Genomic DNA, 22,145 nt, shown 5'->3' on the forward strand with positions numbered 1-22,145 from the left:
TTACATTTTGTCTAGAATTTATTATAAGCATTTTAAAATGATCTTCCTATGCTGTGCTGTAGGATCTGTCAAAGTTAACACCGTCGTGTGTCTTCTTCTTATTTTTATTGGATTCGTCTATAGAACCACACATAAATTAAATAATTGCTAATTAGAGACCACACATAAAGTTTATTTGGATATATATTTTATTAGTAGTTCGCGTGGAGAATGGTTATGTGTGCGCTGATATACATCATAAGTTAAATCTATGTTCAATCAAAGGTAATTGCCTATTTCCGGGGATTAAACCACCCGACTTGGACGTTAATTTACAATGTTATAAAAACTCATATGTGAATATGTACGTTATGTGGAAGATATTGATTTGGAAAATGTATTGGAGGTAACCACTTTCCCTTCGATGGGACTCGAACCCATGACCCTACAGTACGCTAGACTGGTGCTTTAACCAACTAAGCTACGAAGGACCTCCGTCGGCCTTCGCAACCTAGCGGCTACTGAACGAGCTCGAGATTCCCAAATTGGACGCATAGTCAAATCACTCGCAATCCATTTATCAAGCCAATACTTCCACATGTGTATTGTATTACCACAGACAAACAGACATAACACATTGAACATTTACTCATCAAATTCATCGTCATTTAAACACTAACGACATCTGTTGATTTCAGTTAGTTGGGTAAATCACGAACCAGATGGCGGTAGTGAGCAAATGTCAAACTCGAGCAAATCCGATGCACGCGCCTCTAGTGACCGATTGGCCATCTAATGATTATTTGAATTGACTAGTAAATCAGTGAACGATGGAAATTTGACGAGTGTTATGTCTGTTTGTCTGTGGTATTACAATACACGTCCACATTAGAGGAGGGTGAGTATTTAGAAAAAAGATATTTTAGTTACTAGATAAAGATTGTCGCTTCGGTTCCCTTTGTTCTGCTGTCCGAAACATGTGTGGTACATACCTGTCAAATCGTATGGATTTTCCTTCTTTGACATTTATCTCCCCTATCCTCGCCAGCAAAAGATGTTCCGGACAGCGACGACAGCGACAATCTTTATCTAGTAACTAAATTATCTTTTATTTAGAATGTCTGGCGGCTATACACATTCTTCATCAGCAACGGTACTGATCAAGTGAGGTTGTGTAAGCTATGTGCCAGTCGGTCGTCAAGCTCAGATGCGACCGCATTGCGTAGGCAAGTGCACGCAACTCAAGTTCAGTTCAATCAAAGGTAATTGCCTATTTCCGGGGATTAAACCACCCGACTTGGACGTTAATTTACAATGTTATGAAAACTCATATGTGAATATGTACTAGAGTGGGGCGCAGTTGTATGGAAAAACGCAAACTTCGTCCGATCAAGTGAGATCAAGGTTTTTCTGAATCGTTTTGGGTCCCCAATCAACTGTGCAAAATATGGGCTCGATTGGTTGCGATCTCGCATGCCGCATCGCGTTTTAAATTTACATGGAGATTAGTATGGGAAAACGTACTTTTTTACATTTTAGCTCTTAGCAGTTTCAATTTATCATCAATCACGTGACTCAATACGTTAGCATATAGTCTGAAAGATGCCGGAAAACTTTGCCGAAGAAGGTACGTAGCTGGGAGGTCCACAAAAAATGTTACAGTCAAACCTCCATGAGTCGATGTTCTATGAATCGATATCGACTCATGGAAACAAATTATTCCATATTAAAAAATATTTCCAGGGCTACTGTGATGGTCCCTTCAAAGAGCTTTCCCAGGAGTTTCTGTTCCACATCTCGATATTTCCTTGAGTCGATGGTCCCTTCAATATCGACTCATGGAGGTTTGACTGTATTACGTTTCGAAAACTGATTGTTCAAACAATATGCAAGAAATCAATGTTTCTGCTAGCACTACCGGACAGCCTATGGTTATCGGAAGGCAAAACCAATCTTCCTTCTTGTTGGATTTTTTTCTTTGTGAATTGATTCCGAATAGCTCCCATTAGCTATAAAGCCCTATATAAGATAAATTATTTTGAAATAACACTCAGTTAAATGAATGGTCTACGTAGTTCGGCAGTGCTGGCAGAATAAACGATTTTTTGCATATGGTTTGAACACTCAATCTTCGAGGCGTTATAACTTTTTCCTTGGACGTTCCAGCAACGTGCCTTCTTCAGCAAAGTTTTTCGGCATCCTTTGGGTTATACTTTAACGCAATGTGCCACTTAGTTTACGATGAACTGAAACCTCTAGTTTTAGAAATGCAAAAATATACGTTCTCCCGTACTAATTTCCATACAAACTTTAAACGCGATGCGGAAAGCGAGGAAGCAACCAATCGGACCCAAATTCTGCACAGTTGTTCAGGACCCAGAATGGCTTCGAAAAACCATTGATTTGAAAAAATGACCATGACGCCCCACTCTAATATGTACGTTATGTGGAAGATATTGATTTGGAAAATGTATTGGAGGTAACCACTTTCCCTTCGATGGGACTCGAACCCATGACCCTACAGTACGCTCATAGATATAATTATCAAGATGTTGGGGTCAGAGTAAATTAGTACTCATTTTATGGTTCCAGTGTTCTAAACTTTGCGGTACCAGGCGGTACCCAGTAAAACTAAGCAACCTTTTGGTTTGAATTTGAATTTGTGCTAATTCTTAACAGTAGTCATGGGGATTTCCGTAGTTGTTTATTGTTTATTATATGCGGTGTATGTTCCAGTAATATGGCAAATTTGTATGATTCAGAAACTATTTTTTTAAACTTTTTAAACCATTTTCTTGTTTTTAGGGTATATTCCGGAACTACATTCAAGATTGGATATGCTTGCTTGCTCTTTTTTAGAAACGGAGATAAGAGTCATGGATACCCCAGTTTTGGAAAAACTTTAAGAAGAATTTCCAAAGGAATTTCGGGAAGCATTTTTAGGGGAATTTCTGAAGAAATTCCAATTCTGGAGGAATTCTGAGTTTTTTAGATGAGTTTTTGGGGGTTTCCTTGCAGAATTCTGGAGAATTGTAGGATAAATGTGGAAATTTTTGAAGAAGCGCTTCTCGTCGGTTGGTGGCCTTGAGTTCGCTGCTTTACGCGCCGCATTTGATGACGGTAGATGTTGCCGGCGGACAGTGCCGCGTTTGAAGACCTTTGAACTTGCTGCTCAGTTCACTTCTTAGGAAAGCCAGCAAATAACCCTTCAAGGGTTTACTTGACGATTTGCCGGATTCGCAACTCGTTTTGACGAAGATTGGATTTCCGATGGAATTCAATGCAAGAGATGTTTTCTTTGCACTAAGATCTATTCACAATGGCGTTAGCAGATAAATAATGGATTGCCGTTCCTTCTGCTGAGTGCTGAATATGGCTGGTTCTGGCCTCGGACTCCTCTCTTAACCACCTACCCCCGCCCCCACCGAAAGATTAAACGGTCTCCGGGTTTCTACTTCGGGGACCTTAAAAAAAGCTCTGTACGGACCTGAGACCAGCAATTAATCACGCTTTTCAATGACAGTCTCTCTGCCCATACCTATAATAATAATTACTTTTGCTCGTGTAACACGTAGTTTAATCATATCTTCAGGGTGTTTGTTGTTCTAAGTAAGGTAATATTGATCCACAAATGTTTGAACATTAGCTATTATAATTGTTTGTATGTCTCACTATTGCCGTAATATTACTAAAGAAAAATATAATGTCTAGACCAACATTTTTGAGAAGGGCGTAACAGCCGAAATTTATTCCTTCTGATTCTTTGTCCACATAATAGCTTTATATGTAGACGAATAAATTTTTGCTGTTACGCCCTTTTCAAATGTTGGTCTAGCCTCCCACGCTCGCGAACTATTCAACCCTAAACCTCTTTAAACATTTTAGAAGTACTTCCATCCCTTGTGCGCTGTAGCAAGTATGAATATATTTTTTACGTCTGAATGGAATGATTTTTTATAACATTACAATATTTTCGTGTTACTGGACTTGTCGATTGATTTTGTTCTGCAGGATGCATGATTGAGTGTTTGAAGAGTTTCTTTAGAATGTGTCCTAAAAAGTCTCCACCTTTCAGGTTTCGGCTCAGTTCTGTTCGAAATACAGACCGGGCCACAGCTGTGTCCTCGTTTGCGCCATTTGCGCCAGTAAAATTATTGTAGAAATGAATCAAACGAATTGAATTCGTTCGAAAGTATCAGTCGTCCATAAATAAGACTACGGGTGTATGTAATAGCACTGCCATCAAGAGAAAATCAGCACTGCGCTCAAGGCGAACGCGAAAATGCCCTTTTGATATGTTTTGCAAAAGTTTATATTTCGCGTGTTGTTGCCTGGTATGAGCATTGTAACACGGAAAAAGTGTACAACCTAGGATCTCCTGGTCCCGTTAGACAGGATTGTCGGCTCCAAAAACTGTTGTACGCTCCACCTACTGGACACTCGAGCGAACAGTATTTCCGTCAGCATCCGTCAGCAACGGGAAGCAAGCTCTTACCGACCCTACAGCTGAAACCATGGACGACGACATTATAATTCCACGTCGCTCCTATATTTTTCCGTCCTGCTCCACCGCTGTTTTTAGCCAATACATCACAGAAAGTCTCATTTCTGTTTGATTATCATCAGAACTCTCATCCTACTAATCACACCCCAAGGCCCGGGAGACAGAAAAAGGTCGGTGCCCACTCCGGTTTTAAACCAGCTGCTAGGAACATAGCCGAGTTCCTTTATCGGACCAAGCGATTCTTCTTGGGGTCGAAATGTTTCAAACATTTGTACAATGCTGTTACGTGATTAGGAATAATTCGGGACTTAACATTTGTTCTCATAGCTATCTGTTTGAAATCGTCAGAATTTCTTTCTCAGCTAATATTATTGTTTAATTTCATGGCTGAAAAAAATCAAACGAAGAATAAAAATTGAATATTTTAGAATATTGCGACGGATGAATCTTATCAAGAGTCAGCAAAAATTTTCCTTGTTTTTTATTGTTTATTGTGAAAAATCTATACGAAAATGTTGCCATGACATCAGTGCTAAACCTTGTTCTAAAGACCGTTCATAGATTACGTATTGATTGCTAAGATGACATAACTGGGTACCAAGGATTGTTCATAGTGTGCGCAACTGGAACCACTAAATAATTGGGTTGTTGAGCAGAGAAAAATATGAGGTTTTTATAGTTTAACATAAAGAGCATGCTTTTCTGATCTACAACATATTTTTATTATGCTTGTAAACCTTTTATTTTCATTTTTGTATAGCAAACAATAAGCCATTTTAATCGATAGAATGACACTAACATTCATAGAATGACAGTTGGCCCATGCAGCATAAGAACAAATTTTATGTCCCATATAAATTTAAAATCCAAATTAAAAATTAAGGTTATTCTCAGTTTTTTATGCAGATTCAGAATATGTAAAAACATATATACCCCTAAACAACCCAATTGCTAGTTTCATATTGATTGTTGGTACGCTAGACTGGTGCTTTATTGGTGCTAATTATTCTCTCTTTCGACATTCGCCCTTTTACCAGATAGAGCTTGATTTGTTTATTTTTACTGTGTGTATAAAAATGTCGTCGCCATCATCATTATATCATCAGCTGTCATCGTCGTCATCAAAGATATTGACAACTAACCGATTTTACAGCAAAATTCCTCTGATGATGTGATTTTGCCGATTTTTGCAATACTGTTTTTTCCCTTTAATTACAGCGAAAGTGCAGATAGTCCCGTTATCTCTAGATCAGTGAAACTAAATCATAAACACATCACAAAATTCAACGCTAGCGCATAGCTAGGTGCATAGCAGTTGCGAGTGTATTCATATAGTGATGGTTTTGGATAACACCATCAATCAATCAGTCTCAAAGATGTCGGAAATAATCCAAAACGCACCAAGTTCCGCCTCATCGGATAGGTGAGTTTACTCTTCCAGATAAATAAAATTTGTTCACTGCAGGCGTTGGCCGACTTACACCTGATGGTTTTGGATCAATCGGCTGAACCGGCTGTTTGTATTTCCATAACTAGGACAATTTCAATGCATATAATTTTATGACTAATATTTTTTTTTTCATTTTGGAAGCATGCTTGTTATAAAAATAGACCTAAACTCAATACAATGCGTCAGTTCTCGAATGTAGTTTTGTGAGGTGCTGTAAATAACCCCGGAAGTTTTGAAATCAGAATCGGTCACGATGTATGAAATGACTTCATATGTAAAGTTAGGGTATCTAGTCAATTTTGAACACTTCAAAATCAAATAGCTAGAAATAAGTACTGTCGGTGAGACTTCTGACAAGTCAGGGGCTAAATGGTACTTTTCGAACAAAAAATATGACGATTATTGCTGTCGAAATCATATTATCATTAGTAGATTAAAAATTTTGTACTAGAGCAGGCTACCCTTACCTACCGATTAAATTGTTGCCTATCCCGCACTACACTAATATCTTTTTTGCTTATTGCTGGAGCAAACAATGTTGTTTTCGGTTCTAAACTTTGTATAACAAAAAAAGCCAAGACACCAACCCTATATGGTGCTGATATGGGTCGATGTACCATTTTCTTTATAACTTTTAAGTGCAACGGTCGATCGTTATGAAATTCAATAGTGATCAACTAGAGTTTGTCGACCGTCGAATGCAACTTGTTGCGAGGAAATCGGTTAAAAATTACTATAGTAAAAGTTGGCTAATGTTTTTCGGTTTTCGTGTGCACACACACACACATACACACGGACAGACAGACATTTGTTCAGGTCGACGAGCTGAGTCGATTTGTATATAACACTATGGGTCTCGGAGGCTTCTATAAAAAGTTCGTTTTCGGAGTGAAATGATAGCCTTTCGGTACAACTTTGTTGTACGAGAAAGGCAAAAATGGATCCGGGCGGGTCACTAGTCCTGTCTAATGATCAGGCTGAAGCTGCCCGAAGTTAATCCCATCTCGGTTGTTTCCATTTGTAGACAAACAAGCACGAGCACGATAATGGCTTAAGTAATACCTTGAGTGAGTGGCCGAATCTATGGGCGAGCACATACGTTAGCCTCGCATGGTACGTGAGGTCAGTGATGTGACTGCTCAGGCAGTAGAGTGGCAGTGAGTGATAGCCACACACCCTTGGTGTGGTCTGTCTGTGACAGAATGCGTGGAAAGGATCGGAATAGGGGAACACCGTTTCAGGTATCAGGTATCAGAACGTCGGCTCAGAAGGCACGTTCCCCTCAATTTGGGAGATTTGTGCCATTGCCTTCACTGGTCTTTCTCATCATTTACCTGACGGAAAAGGAAGTGAAAAGGGAAAAGGAAGAGGAAGTAAAGTTGGAAAGGAGTATGGAACAGGTTTCTGGAGAAGGAGGATACAATCAATAATACATACATACGATGCATTTTGTAAAACGCAATGAAACGCGAAGCATAAAATATACTGGATAAGTCACAGAATGCAAATGCATATGATATAACATTCATAGGAAAGCCACCAATTATGTAGACTCACACGCATTAAGCTAGGGACTAAAGAGAGGTGTCACAAAAACACTGAGGACGTAACAAAGACGAAACACAGAGTGCACTGTGAAAAACGCATAATGCGAATCCATATAGGTGACAATTTGTTGAAAAACTAAGTAAAAAAAACATATTCATAACCCCACTCATATTTAACCTCAAGTTGAGATTAGACAAGAGTAGCCGAAGCCGAACGTCAAAGACAAAACACAGAGTATACTGTGAAAAACTCATTGTGCGAATCCATATAGGTGACAAACACAAAGTACATTGTAAAAATCGCATAATGCGAATCCATATAGGTAACAGCTTGTTGAAAAGCTAAGTAGAACACATATTCATAACCCCACACTTACGTTGAGATTGAACAAGAGTAGCCAAAGCCGAACGCCAAATCCGAGACACAGAGTACACTGTGAAAAACGCATAATGCGAATCCATATAGGTGACAAACACAAAGTACATTGTAAAAAAACGCATAATGCGAATCCATATAGGTGTCAATTTGTTGAAAACTAAGTGAAACACATATTCATAACCCCACATTCACGTTGAGATTGAACAAAAGTAGCCAAAGCCGAACGTCAAAGACGAGACATAAAGTACACTGTGAAAAACGCATAATAGGTGACAATTTGTTGAAAACTAAGTAAAACATATTCATAACCCCACTCTTATTTAACTTCACGTTGAGATTGAACTAGAGTAGCCGAAGCCGAAAGTCAAGGACGAGACACAGAGAACACTGTGAAAAACGCATAATGCGAATCCATATAGGTGACAAACACAAAGTACATTGTAAAAAAACGCATAATGCGAATCCATATAAGTGACAATTTGTTGAAATACTATGTAAAACACATATTCATAATCCCACTCTTATTTAACCTCACGTTGAGATTGAATAAGAGTAGCCGATTATCTCGTAGAAGCAAAAAGTCAACTAGCTCCGGTTAGCGCAGCGAGGGCTAAATACTGTGAAGAGGGCCCTGGTGCTGCACAGGCTCCATTTGCAGTTAGGTTCTTATAAGACCCCCCTAACCATTCATTCGTAGGCACGGTAAGCATGAAGCCGCATCACACCGAGAATTAGGGGTTATATGTATGGTGGACTTTTACCACTGGAACAGGCAATCCGTAATGTTATTCTTAGCCAGATAACCAGCTGCCAACACCACACGGCTATCTAGGCTGTTCGTGGAGAGAAGTTGACATTGACTTTACGTCAACCCTCAATCTGTGACAGAATGCGTGGAAAGGATCAGAATAGGGGAACGCCGCCTCTAGGGTGGCCTCTAATTTGGCAGACAAGTCTTCAAACTGCTGTGACTTCCAGGAATGGTGGGGTTACACAGACCTTCTTTGGTGCCTCTAGAGTCGCGTCTGGCTTGGCAGACAAGTTGTGACACCCTGTTGCAGGATGGGAGGATCACCACACTGATCGAGGACGGCCTTGGTTGTAAGCTGGCTACTTAGAGTGTCTCCTGCAAGGTATCTGGTCATTGTCCTGTTAGCAGTCTCATAGCTCGGGTGAAAGAGTGTTGGGGCACTTGTGGTGCCAGTCTGTGCCAGTATGTCTCTTGTGCACATGTGGTGCATGGGGAGCAGCAGGCGAGTTGTGGACCATACGTACACTTGTGTACGCCTTGTGGGAGCGTAATGCTCAATAGTTACCCTGGAGCGAGTGAAACGATGCGATAGTATGGAAAACTCAATCGTGATGAATTCCTTCAAATTTGCAAGCGTGGGATTGTGATTTGGAAATTATTTTACCAACACTTTTTCACGGGGTAAATGGTCAGCCCCTCTTCATTCAGCTTGGTCCATAGCTGCATTTTGGTAACAAAGTATTTTACGCTATTTATTTTCCACTAAATTGATCCAAGTTGCTCACTGCGTACATTGCTTCATGCACCTCAAGGATCGCTGTCGAGAAACATGTTGACCGAGTTCTTCCCCGACATTCTAGCTATTATACAATACATAATTTTATCGTCCTTCAAATTATACGAACTACGCATAGTGACGGGGATTGTTATAGAAATTGTTACAGATTGTTACCAGAGGTTCTTGAAAACAACGTTTTTCCCGTTACGGAATATTTGAACAGACTCTAATTAACTTTAAACAAATGTTAATATAACTATGGCAAACCTGTTCCTCGATATAATAATTTCGCGGTCGCGAACACGTGTTTTGCTTCCTTTTGCGCAATACATGATTTTTATGAAAGCTGATAATCGTGCTTTATTCCCAATAGCGACTCAACCGAACAGAAGGAATCGATGGAAGATCCGTTCACGCCTACCGGAATGATAGAGTGTGATATTCCGAAGTCTGGAGAAGTGATGACCGAATGTTGCCCGGCGTCGCCAACAACTGTTCCTGCCAAATCAAACCGTTCGAATTCGTCTGGCTCTCAGATCCGGTCACCAAAACCTCGCCGCCAGCGAACCACATCGGTTAATCAGAATACAATCAACTCGAATGAAGCGATAATAAGGTCCAATAATCGGACAATTTATACAGCAGGCAGACCCCGTGGTACAATTGTGCCGGTCAACAAGTTGAACCTTTCGTAATAGGTAAGTTTTTGTTTAATTAATTTAGCATTAATCTTTTTTTTTAAATAGAGGTTGATCAACACTCACACGTGAACTTACTTTTAAATGAATCGCGTGCGTGCTTACAGCGGCACACTAGGAGTTAACTTTCTGAAATCAGTATGGCGAAAGGCATCTAAGGTTCGATTTCTCCAAATTTAGCACCTTCATCGAAAAAAAATTTGGTAGGCGTAGTAGCGGACACCATCCTTCGTAACCGGTACCAAATAGTTTTTCATGAAAAGTTCCTAATTTTGAGAAAACCCGCGATAGATGTCTTTCGCCATACAAATTTCTGGTGGATAACTCATGCTGGCTATTCTGCGCATATACGATAGCGCCTGGATGTGGAAGCGGTTAGTAAAAAATCAGCCACTGCCAATAAATAATTTGATAATGAATGAATCGCCTGCTTTGAGCGTGCTTACAGCGGCACACTTGGAGTTAACTTTCTGAAATCAGTATGGCGAAAGGCATCTAAGGTTCGATATCTCAAAATTAAGCACTTTCATCAAAAAAATATTTGGTAGGCATGGTAGCGGACACCTTCCTACATAATCGGTACCAAATAGTTTTTCATGAAAAGTTTCTTATTTTGAGAAAACCCGCATTAGATGTCTTTCGCCATACAAATTTCTGGCGGTTAACTCTTGCTGGCTATTTTGCGCATATACTATAGCGCTTGGATGTGACAGCGGCGGGTAGAGAATCAGCTTCTTCTTCTTCTTATTGGCATTACATCCCCACACTGGGACAGAGCCGCCTCGCAGCTTAGTGTTCATTAAGCACTTCCACAGTTATTAACTGTGAGGTTTCTAAGCCAGGTTACCATTTTTGCATTCGTATATCATGAGGCTAACACGATGATACTTTTATGCCCAGGGAAGTCGAGACAATTTCCAATCCGAAAATTGCCTAGACGACACTGGGAATCGAACCCAGCCACCCTCAGCATGGTCTTGCTTTGTAGCCGCGCGTCTTACCGCAATTCATTATTGGCAGTGACTGATTTTCTACCCGCCACTGCCACATCCAGGCGCTATACTATATGCGCAAATAGCCAGCATGAGTAACCCGCCAGAAATTTGTATGGTGAAAGACATCTAATGCGGGTTTTCTCAAAATAAGAAACTTTTCATGAAAAACTATTTGGTACCGATTATGTAGGAAGGTGTCCGCTACCATGCCTACCATTCTGAGACCCAGAAAAATTGCTTACGTAATAAGTGTACGACCCCTTACCGGTGATGAATCAATCTGAGTTCGCATAATTTTAAAGCAACCTTTTTCTTTTTGAAATAAACTTATATTGTGAGTAAGGTAGAGCTAATTCGAGATAACGGACATTCGGGATAATAGCGTTGCCATATATTTTCCAGCCACCTATTTAATAAATTAATAATGCGTTTGCAGGAATATGTGGTGGAAGCGCCTCAGGAAAAACTACCGTTGCACAAAAGATAATCGAGAGCTTGGATGTTCCATGGGTTACACTGTTATCGATGGATTGCTTCTACAAAATCCTCAATCAGAAACAGCACGAGCAGGCCATACGCAATGAGTATAACTTTGATCATCCGGATGCGTTCGATATTGAGCTGATGAAAGATGTTCTGCAGCGCCTCAAAGAAGGCCGCAAGGTTGAAGTTCCAGTTTATAATTTTGTGACTCACTCAAGAGAGATACACACGGTAAGTGAATTGACACCTACTACTCCCGTTTGCTTCAAATATGCTTTACATGTTTTGTTTTTATCGATATCAAAACTCGAAAAGTCTATTTTGCCATGTATAAGTATTGTATGCATTTTTGTAATTAAAGCCTATTTCGTTTATTTATTGCCGTCGAACATTCATAGACCATTTTAATTTACATATGATTGAGTTTTGTTTTTATAATACTCGCATCCGACCCACTAATACTAACTCTTTACTGGTCTTAAATTTCCTAACCAGCAAATAAACATCTGGGGCTACCCAGAGTCTATTATATATTATATAATATTATATAATAGACTCTGGGGCTACCATGGAGAAACACTCCCACTTGTGCAATCGAATAAAGGTATTCGCAGCACATACACAAGCCGTACAGAGCTCCGTACAATGCTCCGCACAATGGATACGTTTGCGTTTTTCCATGGGAAAACTGTCAAAACGTGCGCAAACGTATATATTGTGTGGGGGCCTCAACACTATGGGTAGACAAATTAGCCATCTTTCCAATCCCCTGCATAAAAAGCATCCTACACGTCCTAAATTTCATACTGATAATAAGAAATTAAATTTCCTTTATTAGTGTTTTGCCTTTCTCGTATTTTAATTATAAATTAAGTTCAACACATTAGTTGCGCTTCATTCTAAAACGCGGTGTTGAACTTAATCTAGAATTAAAAAAACACCTCAATAAAGAATAAAAAAATCATTCTAGACACACAGATTTGGTCATTTATCGGTATGTACCGAATAACTAGCTTCATGTGCTTCCTGGTCACCATTACAGCATATGTGGTACTTGAATAGAGAATTTGCGTTAAAATAAACCCCTCGGAATTCACAGCTTTTAACCAGTGTGTTATCTGAATAGAGGTAATACTATGTTCGCACTAGGGCCTTGTAACATGTTATTCGGCTATCTTGATGAGCTTTCTTTTGTCGATAATTTGAATAACATGTTATTCAGGCCGTAGTGCGAACATAGTACAATAGAGGTTTGGGGCCATTTGGTCGAATGTCGTTTGGCCGAAAGGGTCATTTGGCTTAAATCCTTTTGGCTGAATACAGTTTGGTCGAATAGTTGAAATACGTGTCCTTATTGAATATGCGAAGTGAGAGGTCCCAAGTGAGAAGTGACTAGTGAGAAGCGAAAAAGAGAAATTAGTTGTGATAAGTGAGAAACGAGATGTTCGGAGTCAGTAGTGAGAAGTAAAAAGGCAGTACTGGGATGTTTTAACAAAGAAGGCTTTGGTCCGATACGCGAATTAAAATCAAATTAAACTTAAAAGTGACAGTTCGGAAACTATGAAATCAACCGGTCATAAGAATGACTGGTGCTATTCAGCAAGACCAACAAAACATCCATCAAAAATTATTCAAAATCTGTTAAAAGTAATTTAGTTATTTGAAAATTTTTGAACTGTCACTTTTAAGTGTAATTCGAATTTAATTCACAAATGTCAGTAAGCAGATAGTTCGCACGGCCGAGTGAGTAAGCAATTGGTACGTGATCGGACGTGTTTCAGGTAGGATTTAGAACATTCGTAAAATCCGTGTTTTTTGGTTCTGTTTTTAATGTTCGGTGAATAAGTGTGCGGTTGAACGTGTTTTGTATATGATGCGAAACATTTGTAAGATCCGGGTTACTTTGTCCTCCACTGGACGGTTCGTTAGAAAATGAATCGCCTGCTTTGAGCGTGCTTACAGCGGCACACTAGGAGTTAACTTTCTGAAATGAGTATGGCGAAAGGCATTCAAGGTTCGATTTCTCAAAATTAAGGATCTTCATCGAAAAAATATTTGGTAGGCGTAGTAGCGGACACCAACCTTCATAACCGGTACCAAATAGTTTTTCATGAAAAGTTCCTAATTTTGAGAAAATCTGCGTTAGATGTCTTTCGCCATACAAATTTCTGGCAGTTTACTCATGCTGGCTATTTACGCATATACGATAGCGCCTGGATGTGGAAGCGGCGAGTAGAAAATCAGCCACTGCCAATAATTCATTGATGAATATATTTTAATAATTTCCCAGCATATACTGTTATTGACAAACGCTCTATATTGTCGAATAGAGCTCCCTATTATTCACCTTACCCACTAACAATAATTTTCCTTCCCGAGACATCTATGAAGGTAGTATGGGTTCCCTGCATCTTCACTAGTAGATGTTGAACTAACATTCCTTTCCTTCCTTCCATGATTGTAAGGACGTGACCATGTATCCAACTGCTTCATATAGGAAAAGGTATTAATCCTAAATACCAATTAGTGATAATATACAGTTGACTGCTCTGTTGAGAACTGTATAGCCACCCACGATGTGTACAATCACCTATGCTATGCTATGCTATTCGAATTTAATTCACGAATCGGACCAAAGCCTAAGAAGTGACAAGTGAGAGATGAAAAATGTGTAGTGCGAAGTGAAATGTAATAGGTGAGAAGTGAGACAGCGAGTAGTAAGGCTCTGTTCTATTTGGGGAAATTAAACTCAAATGTGACATTTCAATAATTATCGCATAACCCTGCTCGCAGAGCAAGATTACTTTTGACAGATATTGAATCATTTGGCATCGATGTTTTATTGGAATTGCTGGGTAGTACCAGCCATTCTTATGACCGGGTGATTTTCTAATTTTCGAACTGTCACTTTTAAGCTTAATTCTACAAATGAGACAGACCATATAAGACGTACGAAGCGATAAATGAGAATGAAGAATAAACAAAGAAGATAAAAGAAGGAAAAAGGTTTTTCCTTTACTTGAATTGATGATTACGGTCATAACCATTACGACCATCCTCCATTACAAAAGCTTTGGACATATATGGTAGCTCTACTTATATTCATTTAATACCAATTCGGCATCAACATTTCAAAAGGGCGTAACTGCTTTTGTAAACAAAAGCTTCTCACGTCGCTGGTGGGCAGTCTTCACGAAAACATGAGCGGCGCTGAGCTTAAGTGCAGTTTTTACAAGTTCATGTTCATCCCGAGCGCGCGTTCTCCTTCAAGCTCATGTTCACCATCAGCATTGAACATGGGTGCGAAAAAGGAACGCGGCTGTGTGTTCAGGCTGTGTGCGCATGCAGCATGCTGTGTGCTCAGACTGTGTGCTTAGGCTGAGAACTGAGGCTGTGAGAATAGGTTTTGGGTCGAGCGCGATGCTTTACGATGCGGTACGTTTCGAATTCAACATAGTTGAGCGGCATAGAAAAAAAATGAATCAGAATTGGTAGATGAAAACAAGTTGTGCTTTCAGCATTTGCATGCGTCAAAACGGGAAAACAGTTAAAACGTTCGCAAAATTACCCATTCTACGTGGTCCTTTAGTATGTGAAAAGCAAGCGTGTTATGTTTTATTGTTAAAAATAATCCAAAACGTGAAGCAAACTAACTTTAACATGAAAATTTAGTGTGTTAGCAAATATGGTACATAACATTATTGATTTAATCCAGCTTCATTAAAAGAATGAAACTCAATTGGGGAAACAAATGAAATATAAAATCTTCCTAAAAAAAAACAAAAACATAAAAAGTGTACAAAAACGGATTAGTTAATTGATTGCCACTAGCATGTTTGGGTCCAGTCTAGAGTGTTTTCGTGAGGGAAACATTTTCGACGCCCTGGGCATAGTATATTCATTGTGTTTGCTACATAAGATACACAAAACACATGTATACAATGGCAGGCATAGAAAAGCCTCAATTTTAACGGTTGCTTTAAATGCTAATAGCGAACACTTAGTTCAAAACATGTTAAGTTGCAGAACATGTTTTTCGATGATATAGGTTATAATTGATTGATTGATTGATTGATTGATTGATACAATTGATAATGACTAAAGGTAAAAAAAATCACGGATTACAAAACTGTCTTCCAATATCGTAAACTTTAGCGGCATTTTAAAATTATAACTGCGTTCCTACTCGCTTGAATCAAATACAATGAAATCGGTCTTTGCGAGGGAAATACGTTCCACGTACATCCGCGTAAAAAAAACTTTGTAAAAAAAAATTTCCCGTAGAAAAACGGCGTAAATGTCGAAATCCGCTTAAAAAATCGCGTGATTCATGAAATCCGCTTAAAATGCGACCCCAGTATACACATTCATAACACAATTTTTCACTTGTGTAAAGATAAGTTAGTGCAAGTAGTGCGACTTTTAAAGGAAATTACATAAAACTGAAAGTTCCCACCTTTTCAAAGTCGAAGAAGATGCGGAAAGACAATATTAAAAAAAAAAATGCACACGGATGCAATCGAAAGAATTTTTGAAACTCTTCTCAACAAGTCTAAAGGCTATTTAATTAAAAATTGTTAGAAGTAAGAGGTTGGACCTTTTACGCTGTCATTGAAGATACTTTAAATATCTACGCGCATAATAAGATGATAAATAAGTTCTTTTTTACTTTTACGAACAAAGTACAATGAATGTAAAATAACAACATTGCCAATGACAACAACATTGTCCTCTCTTGTAAATGTTGGGACAAACTCAACTCGCAATAAGCGTTTGTCCCAAACTGCAACAGAATAGGGCAATGATCGCCTGCCGCGCATTTTGAGAAGTAGTCGGTTTCCGAGGATGTTTTTGGTTAAATAAGTATCAGTTATCATCGTTATCATAGCTTAGACATAAAATTAACCATCTGTTGACATGATTTGTGTTTCACTTTTGAAATAAACAAGTTATCGCAGTTTGAAAAGTTCACAACAATTACCTCTCCATGTTTGTTGCAAATAAAATGGAAAGCAACAATGTCTTTATCCTCTGCAGATGAGGACAAAGAGTTATCGCTATTCTCTTCTGTCGCTTGTTTTGTGCATTTTTCAGCGACAATTACATTCCTTGACAAAGTATCATCGAACCATTGAACTTCAATTATATTAAAACTAGAGTTTCAACACCAAAATGCTTAGCCAATCCAACAAAAAATGTCTGTTGATTGTAACCGATGTTTTGTACCGTGCTCAAAGCGGCGCTCACAGCCGCGCTGAAAACATCAATGTTCGAGCGCCGCTGTGAGCGCGGCGCAAAACATGAGCATCCAGCCTACGCTCGGGATCATGCTCATTTTTACGAGTGTACGTTCGAGCCTGAAGCGAATATTCATTCGTGTGCGGCAGCACGGATAAACATTTGCGCGGGGCTGCACCTTGAAGACTGCTGGTGGGTTAATTTGAGCCCACCCACGCAATCCAATACCACTGATGGAAGCATCGAATCCTTTTCTTTCATTTAATGGTGCTGGATTGCGTGAGTGATCACAAATAAGCCCATCAGAGACGTTAGAAGCTCTTGTTTACAAAAGAAGTTTCGCCCTTTTGAAATATTGATACCGAATTCATACATCAAAAGTACCTGACTGTGACTCACAATTTGAAGATAAAAAATACCTGATTAATCCACCTAGCGGTAATAGTTATAAAAATAGAGTTTTGATCATAACTTTTGAGCTCATAGTCCGATCCAAACAATTTTCAATATGAGAAAATAAATTCAAGTATGTACTAAAAAGTGTGTTTAACATTTTTGTACACTCTCACAGGCTTTGAGCAAATCAAACAATTTCACTAACTAAAAATGTTTGTTAGTTTATTAGAAAATATGTTTTGCTTTATTTTCAGAAAACCATGTATGGAGCAAACGTAATCATTTTTGAAGGTATTTTAACTTTTCACAACCCGGAGATTCTTAAAATGTTGGATATGAAGATCTTCGTCGACACGGATTCAGATATTAGACTAGCGAGACGTCTGAAGCGAGACATCCAACAGCGTGGTCGTGATCTGGAAGGCGTTTTGAAACAATATTCTACCATGGTCAAACCGGCATACAGTAGCTACATCGCCCCCACCATGGCTCATGCAGATATAATTGTGCCAAGAGGTTCCAGCAATATGGTGGCCATCCAGCTTATCGTTCAACATGTTCATACCCAATTACAACTGGTTAGTTGTCTGTTGTGGATAAGTTTATTCAATTATGTTACGTCATATTGTTTTGCAGCGAGGATTCAAATTGCGAGAAACGTTGGCACATTCTTACATTGGACAACCAATGCCGGATTCCTTGAAACTGTTGTCAATGACACCACAAGTAAGGCTTTCTGTTGAATGCAAAAAGTGTTTTTTATAATTATTTCTTATTTTTAGGTCAAAGGTTTACACACCTTCATTCGTAATGCCAGCACACCTAGGGATGAGTTCATATTCTATTCGAAGCGTCTAATCAGACTGGTTTTAGAGTACGCTCTCAGTTTGCTACCGTTTAAGAACGTAGAGGTGGACACTCCACAGGGCGTGCCGTACGAAGGCACAAGGATGGCGTGTCAGAAGATTTGTGGCGTATCCATTCTACGCGCTGGGGAAACGATGGAGCAAGCGGTCAGCGATGTTTGCAAACATATTCGGATTGGAAAAATTCTCATACAAACAAACCAACTCACGGGAGAACCTGAGGTAAGTACTGTTTCGTGAAAAAAACGAACAAATTAAACCACCTAGTAGTGTTGAGTCGTCGGGTCGACTCAAAGGGGATTTCTTTCTCGCAAGAAAGAAGGGACATAACACTTTCAGATAACTCTGAGCCTTTGCTAGCTCGTTTTTATTTTACAACTAAAACAGACCTTTATAGCCAGAAAAGAACTTATACTTCGACTACTGCGCGATGAGCGCACATATTGTCGGCGTAGCACCAACTTAGAATTCGGAAGTCGGGACCTCCGAACCGAACTTTCTTCCGAAGTTTTATCTGTCAAACTAATTGATGGGTTGTTTAGCGCATCTTTAGGGGAATCCAGCGCACTACTTCCGAAGTTGGGAAAGTTGCCTGTATCTGGAGAAAAATCCAACTTCGGTATAAAAAGCGGTATAAATTTATTCCGGATACACAATATTTATACTCGTCCGTCACGCATTCTAGAAATATCACGCAGCACGTACACTGAAAAAAAGTTTACACACAAAAGACTTCAAAGTATTCTTTTTTGACTATGAAGCATTCAATTATGACTTCAAAGTACACTCTTTCGTGGGAGAATGGGACTACACACAAAAAGGAATAAATAGTATGCATAATTATGGCTATCTTTTATTCACAAATGATTAAATAACTTCTATGCATGAAAACAGACAAAGTGTAAAAATTATGCTTTTTATGCATTAAATTTTACACACTTTGTGGGTAATCCCATTCTCCAGCAAAAGAGTATACTTCTCCCCGGAAAAGCATACTTTCAGTTTTCCGTATAGAGCAAGAATAGCTGCAGAATGCGCTCTCAATGAATTATTGGCAGTCACGGAGATTTTCGTTTACCCATTAATGGGTACTTTTATTTGCTATCTCTTTCTCCCTGCAGGAAAATTTACCCATTTTTTTAAGCTCGGCGACATAACTTATTAATGAGTTCTGCCGCTGAACTTCAAAAATGGGTAAATTTTTCTGCAGTACCCATTAATGGGTAAATCGAGTTTATCCGTGGTGGCTGTTTTTTAACCGCCGCTGTCACATCCAGGATGCTGCCGTAACAGTTATCAAGTACGGAGTTTTACCTAGGATGAAGAATCATTTACAAAGCAATCGTTTATGCTCGAAAATCAAAAATCATGTTTTTGGTTTATAAGCCGTAATCATATGTTACGCGAGATATTTATTTTGAGAGACTAGATTTTTTTTGTCTATAAACCAATGAAGGTGGAATGATTTTTTATCATTTTCAGTTGTACTATTTGCGTCTACCAAAGGACATCAAAGATTATAGGGTCATATTAATGGATGCCACTGTTGCTACTGGTGCTGCAGGTAAGAATTTTGATATTCAGGTTATTTTGATGCAAGAATAATTCTTGTTGAATGCTTCCATTTGATTTACACGATCATGTATAATAGTACAGTATATCGACAGATAGTACACCCAGGATTTTTACACGGTTTAGTTTTAGTCGTTTAAGGCCTTCAGTGTCAATGAAAAAATGAGTTAAATCCACGAAAAAATTCACAAAAAATCAAAAAAAAATCAGGGGTATTTGAAAAGCTGTGAAAGTTCAGGTTAAGTGAGCAGTTAATGAATTCCAACCGCATAAAAAAACTGGGTGTAGATAGAATTATCTGATAATTAATTATTTATAAATATATTGTCTAACAAACAGGACAATATTATATCTTGTAAACATTTTAAATCAATTTTACATATTTACCCTTGTATTGCATATACCATTTTAGCTATCATGGCAATACGCGTTTTGCTCGATCACGATGTACCAGAGGAAAATATCATGCTAGTCTCTTTACTGATGGCCGAAATCGGCGTGCATTCTATAGCTTACGCGTTTCCTAAAGTGCAAATCGTCACGTCTGCCTTAGATCCAGAAATAAATGAAAAGTTTTATGTCATCCCCGGTATTGGAAATTTCGGTGACAGATACTTCGGTACGGAACCAACTGATACAGAAATTTTATATGAATAAATGTTGAACAGGACATTAGTATTTGTGATGCAAATAAGTTTTTTAATTAATCATAATATCACCAAAACCTTTGGAGAGGGCACACATGAAGCAAAAGCCGTCGTCCTCTGGAGTGGCCAGTGTTGTCCTAAAGCTCGATCCACTTAGTATTTGGCCGTTTCTTTCCAATTACTGCGGTGGCCGTACCGAGAAGTAAAATACATCACATTGTTGCGGAAGGTTTGTTTAATTTATGGTGAAAGTTTCATCAGTATTGATGCTCACGTTCAAAAGTTATTGAAAATGGAACGCGAGAGATGGGAACAAATTTTGCACACTAACGTTGGAAATCCAACATGGTCAGGAGGAATGATTTCAAAGTATCTAAAATTAGCGAAATTGACTGTAAAAACTGTCAAACGTTATCGGGAAACACTATTGCTGGATCGCGTAGCACAAAACAATCGTAGAAGTGGAACTACGACAAGAAACAACAAGTGAAAGTCTGCAGAGCAGTTCGGAACCATTTATGGCCCGTTTACATATGAGCTAGTTCTAGCGTACAATGCACTATCCAACAATACTAGCACGAAATTAGCATAATGTAAACGCTTATTAGCGAGGACAATTCCTGTTTACATTGTGCTAATATAGTGCTAGTATTGTCGGATAGTACATTGTCCGCTAGAACTAGCCAATATGTAGGGCCATTATGGCCCGTTTACATATGAGCTAGTTCTAGCGGACAATGCACTATCGGACAATACTAGCGCGATATTAGCACAATGTAAACAGGAATTGTCCTCGCTAATAAGCGTTTACATTATGCTAATTTCGTGCTAGTATTGTCGGATAGTGCATTGTCCGCTAGAACTAGCTCATATGTAAACGGGCCATTAGGGATTTCCTTGCATGATTTAGCGAAAAAGTTCACTGCGCCGTACAGCACAGCTCAAATATTAAAATTGACTTACAATTCCCGCGACACAAGTTTTACCTTGCCAAACGGAAGGGTAATGCCCCAGGAAAATTGAAATATGTATATGCAGGCAAGATTGCCCACAAATTGATGGTATGTGAAAGCATCTGCAGTTGTGGAAAGAAAACTTAAGTTTTCATCACTGGAGCGACCATAAATGGGCAAATATACAAGGAGGAGTGTCTTCAGAAGCGATTTTTGCCATCAATTCAATCACACGACTGTCCGGTGTTGCTTTGGCCTAACTTGACAAGCTGCCATTACAGACGGGATGTGATAGAATGGTATGAACCGAATGATAATGACGTTATTGAAAAAACTATCCGATTTCACGGGTTTACACTTGGCCGTCCCGACCGCCCTCTCCAGCTTGGCGTCCAGCATCGACTTTCGAAGTTTCTGCAAGCTCCTCTTGAGGTCCTTGCTGATATTATGCTTCGATGACGCAAAGTCGATTATGGCGTCCAGCTGTTCCGTCGCCACCTCGAAGGCCGAAAGCCCATCGCGTTTGCGGTTCATCGCCTCCACAAGCCATGGGCCGTCAATAACCCCTACCAGCGTTTTTTTAGCCGAGAGGAAGGTTGAGTGACCCACGCTGGCGCTGCGCACTGAGCTGCCGACTATTGCCTCTGGCCTCCTAGGCGGAGACCTGAACAACCCACCTCTTGCGAAGGGGTTGTCGCCTACACTACTACCACTAATTGAAGAATTGACTTGGTTTTCCATTTTGGTCCCACGAGTTGCTCGGGAAAAGAGGTCCACCACGCCAGAGCCCAGCATGACGCGGTAAGAGACAATTACTGTGGAGGGTGCCCAGGTACCCCACAGGCTCCGTTAAAGGCCTAGCTTATTATTTCACGCCCTGGCCATGCATCCCCTCGGCACGGGTCGCTT

At 39.4% G+C, this 22,145-nt stretch overlaps 2 protein-coding genes across 2 annotated transcripts in view; both read left to right on the forward strand.

Moving 5' to 3' along the window:
• Positions 1-5,608: 5,608 nt before the first annotated feature.
• LOC134211713 (uridine-cytidine kinase-like 1) lies at positions 5,609-20,330 on the forward strand. Its single transcript, XM_062688864.1, is given in 9 exon segments — positions 5,609-5,906; positions 9,762-10,036; positions 10,039-10,086; positions 11,518-11,795; positions 17,453-17,776; positions 17,835-17,924; positions 17,981-18,286; positions 19,547-19,628; positions 20,049-20,330. Coding segments are annotated over 9 exon segments (1,734 nt in total). The 5' UTR covers positions 5,609-5,820; the 3' UTR covers positions 20,294-20,330.
• LOC134211714 (protein lifeguard 1-like) overlaps positions 18,184-22,145 on the forward strand; it is a 42,056-nt gene continuing 38,094 nt past the window's right edge. Inside the window, exon 1 of the mRNA XM_062688872.1 lies at positions 18,184-18,286. The gene's annotated coding sequence lies outside the window, so the exon portion shown is untranslated. The remainder of the gene's footprint in view (positions 18,287-22,145) is intronic.

This window comes from Armigeres subalbatus, chromosome 2 (genome assembly GCF_024139115.2).
Source record: "Armigeres subalbatus isolate Guangzhou_Male chromosome 2, GZ_Asu_2, whole genome shotgun sequence".
Classification (NCBI taxonomy): Eukaryota; Metazoa; Arthropoda; class Insecta; order Diptera; family Culicidae; genus Armigeres; species Armigeres subalbatus.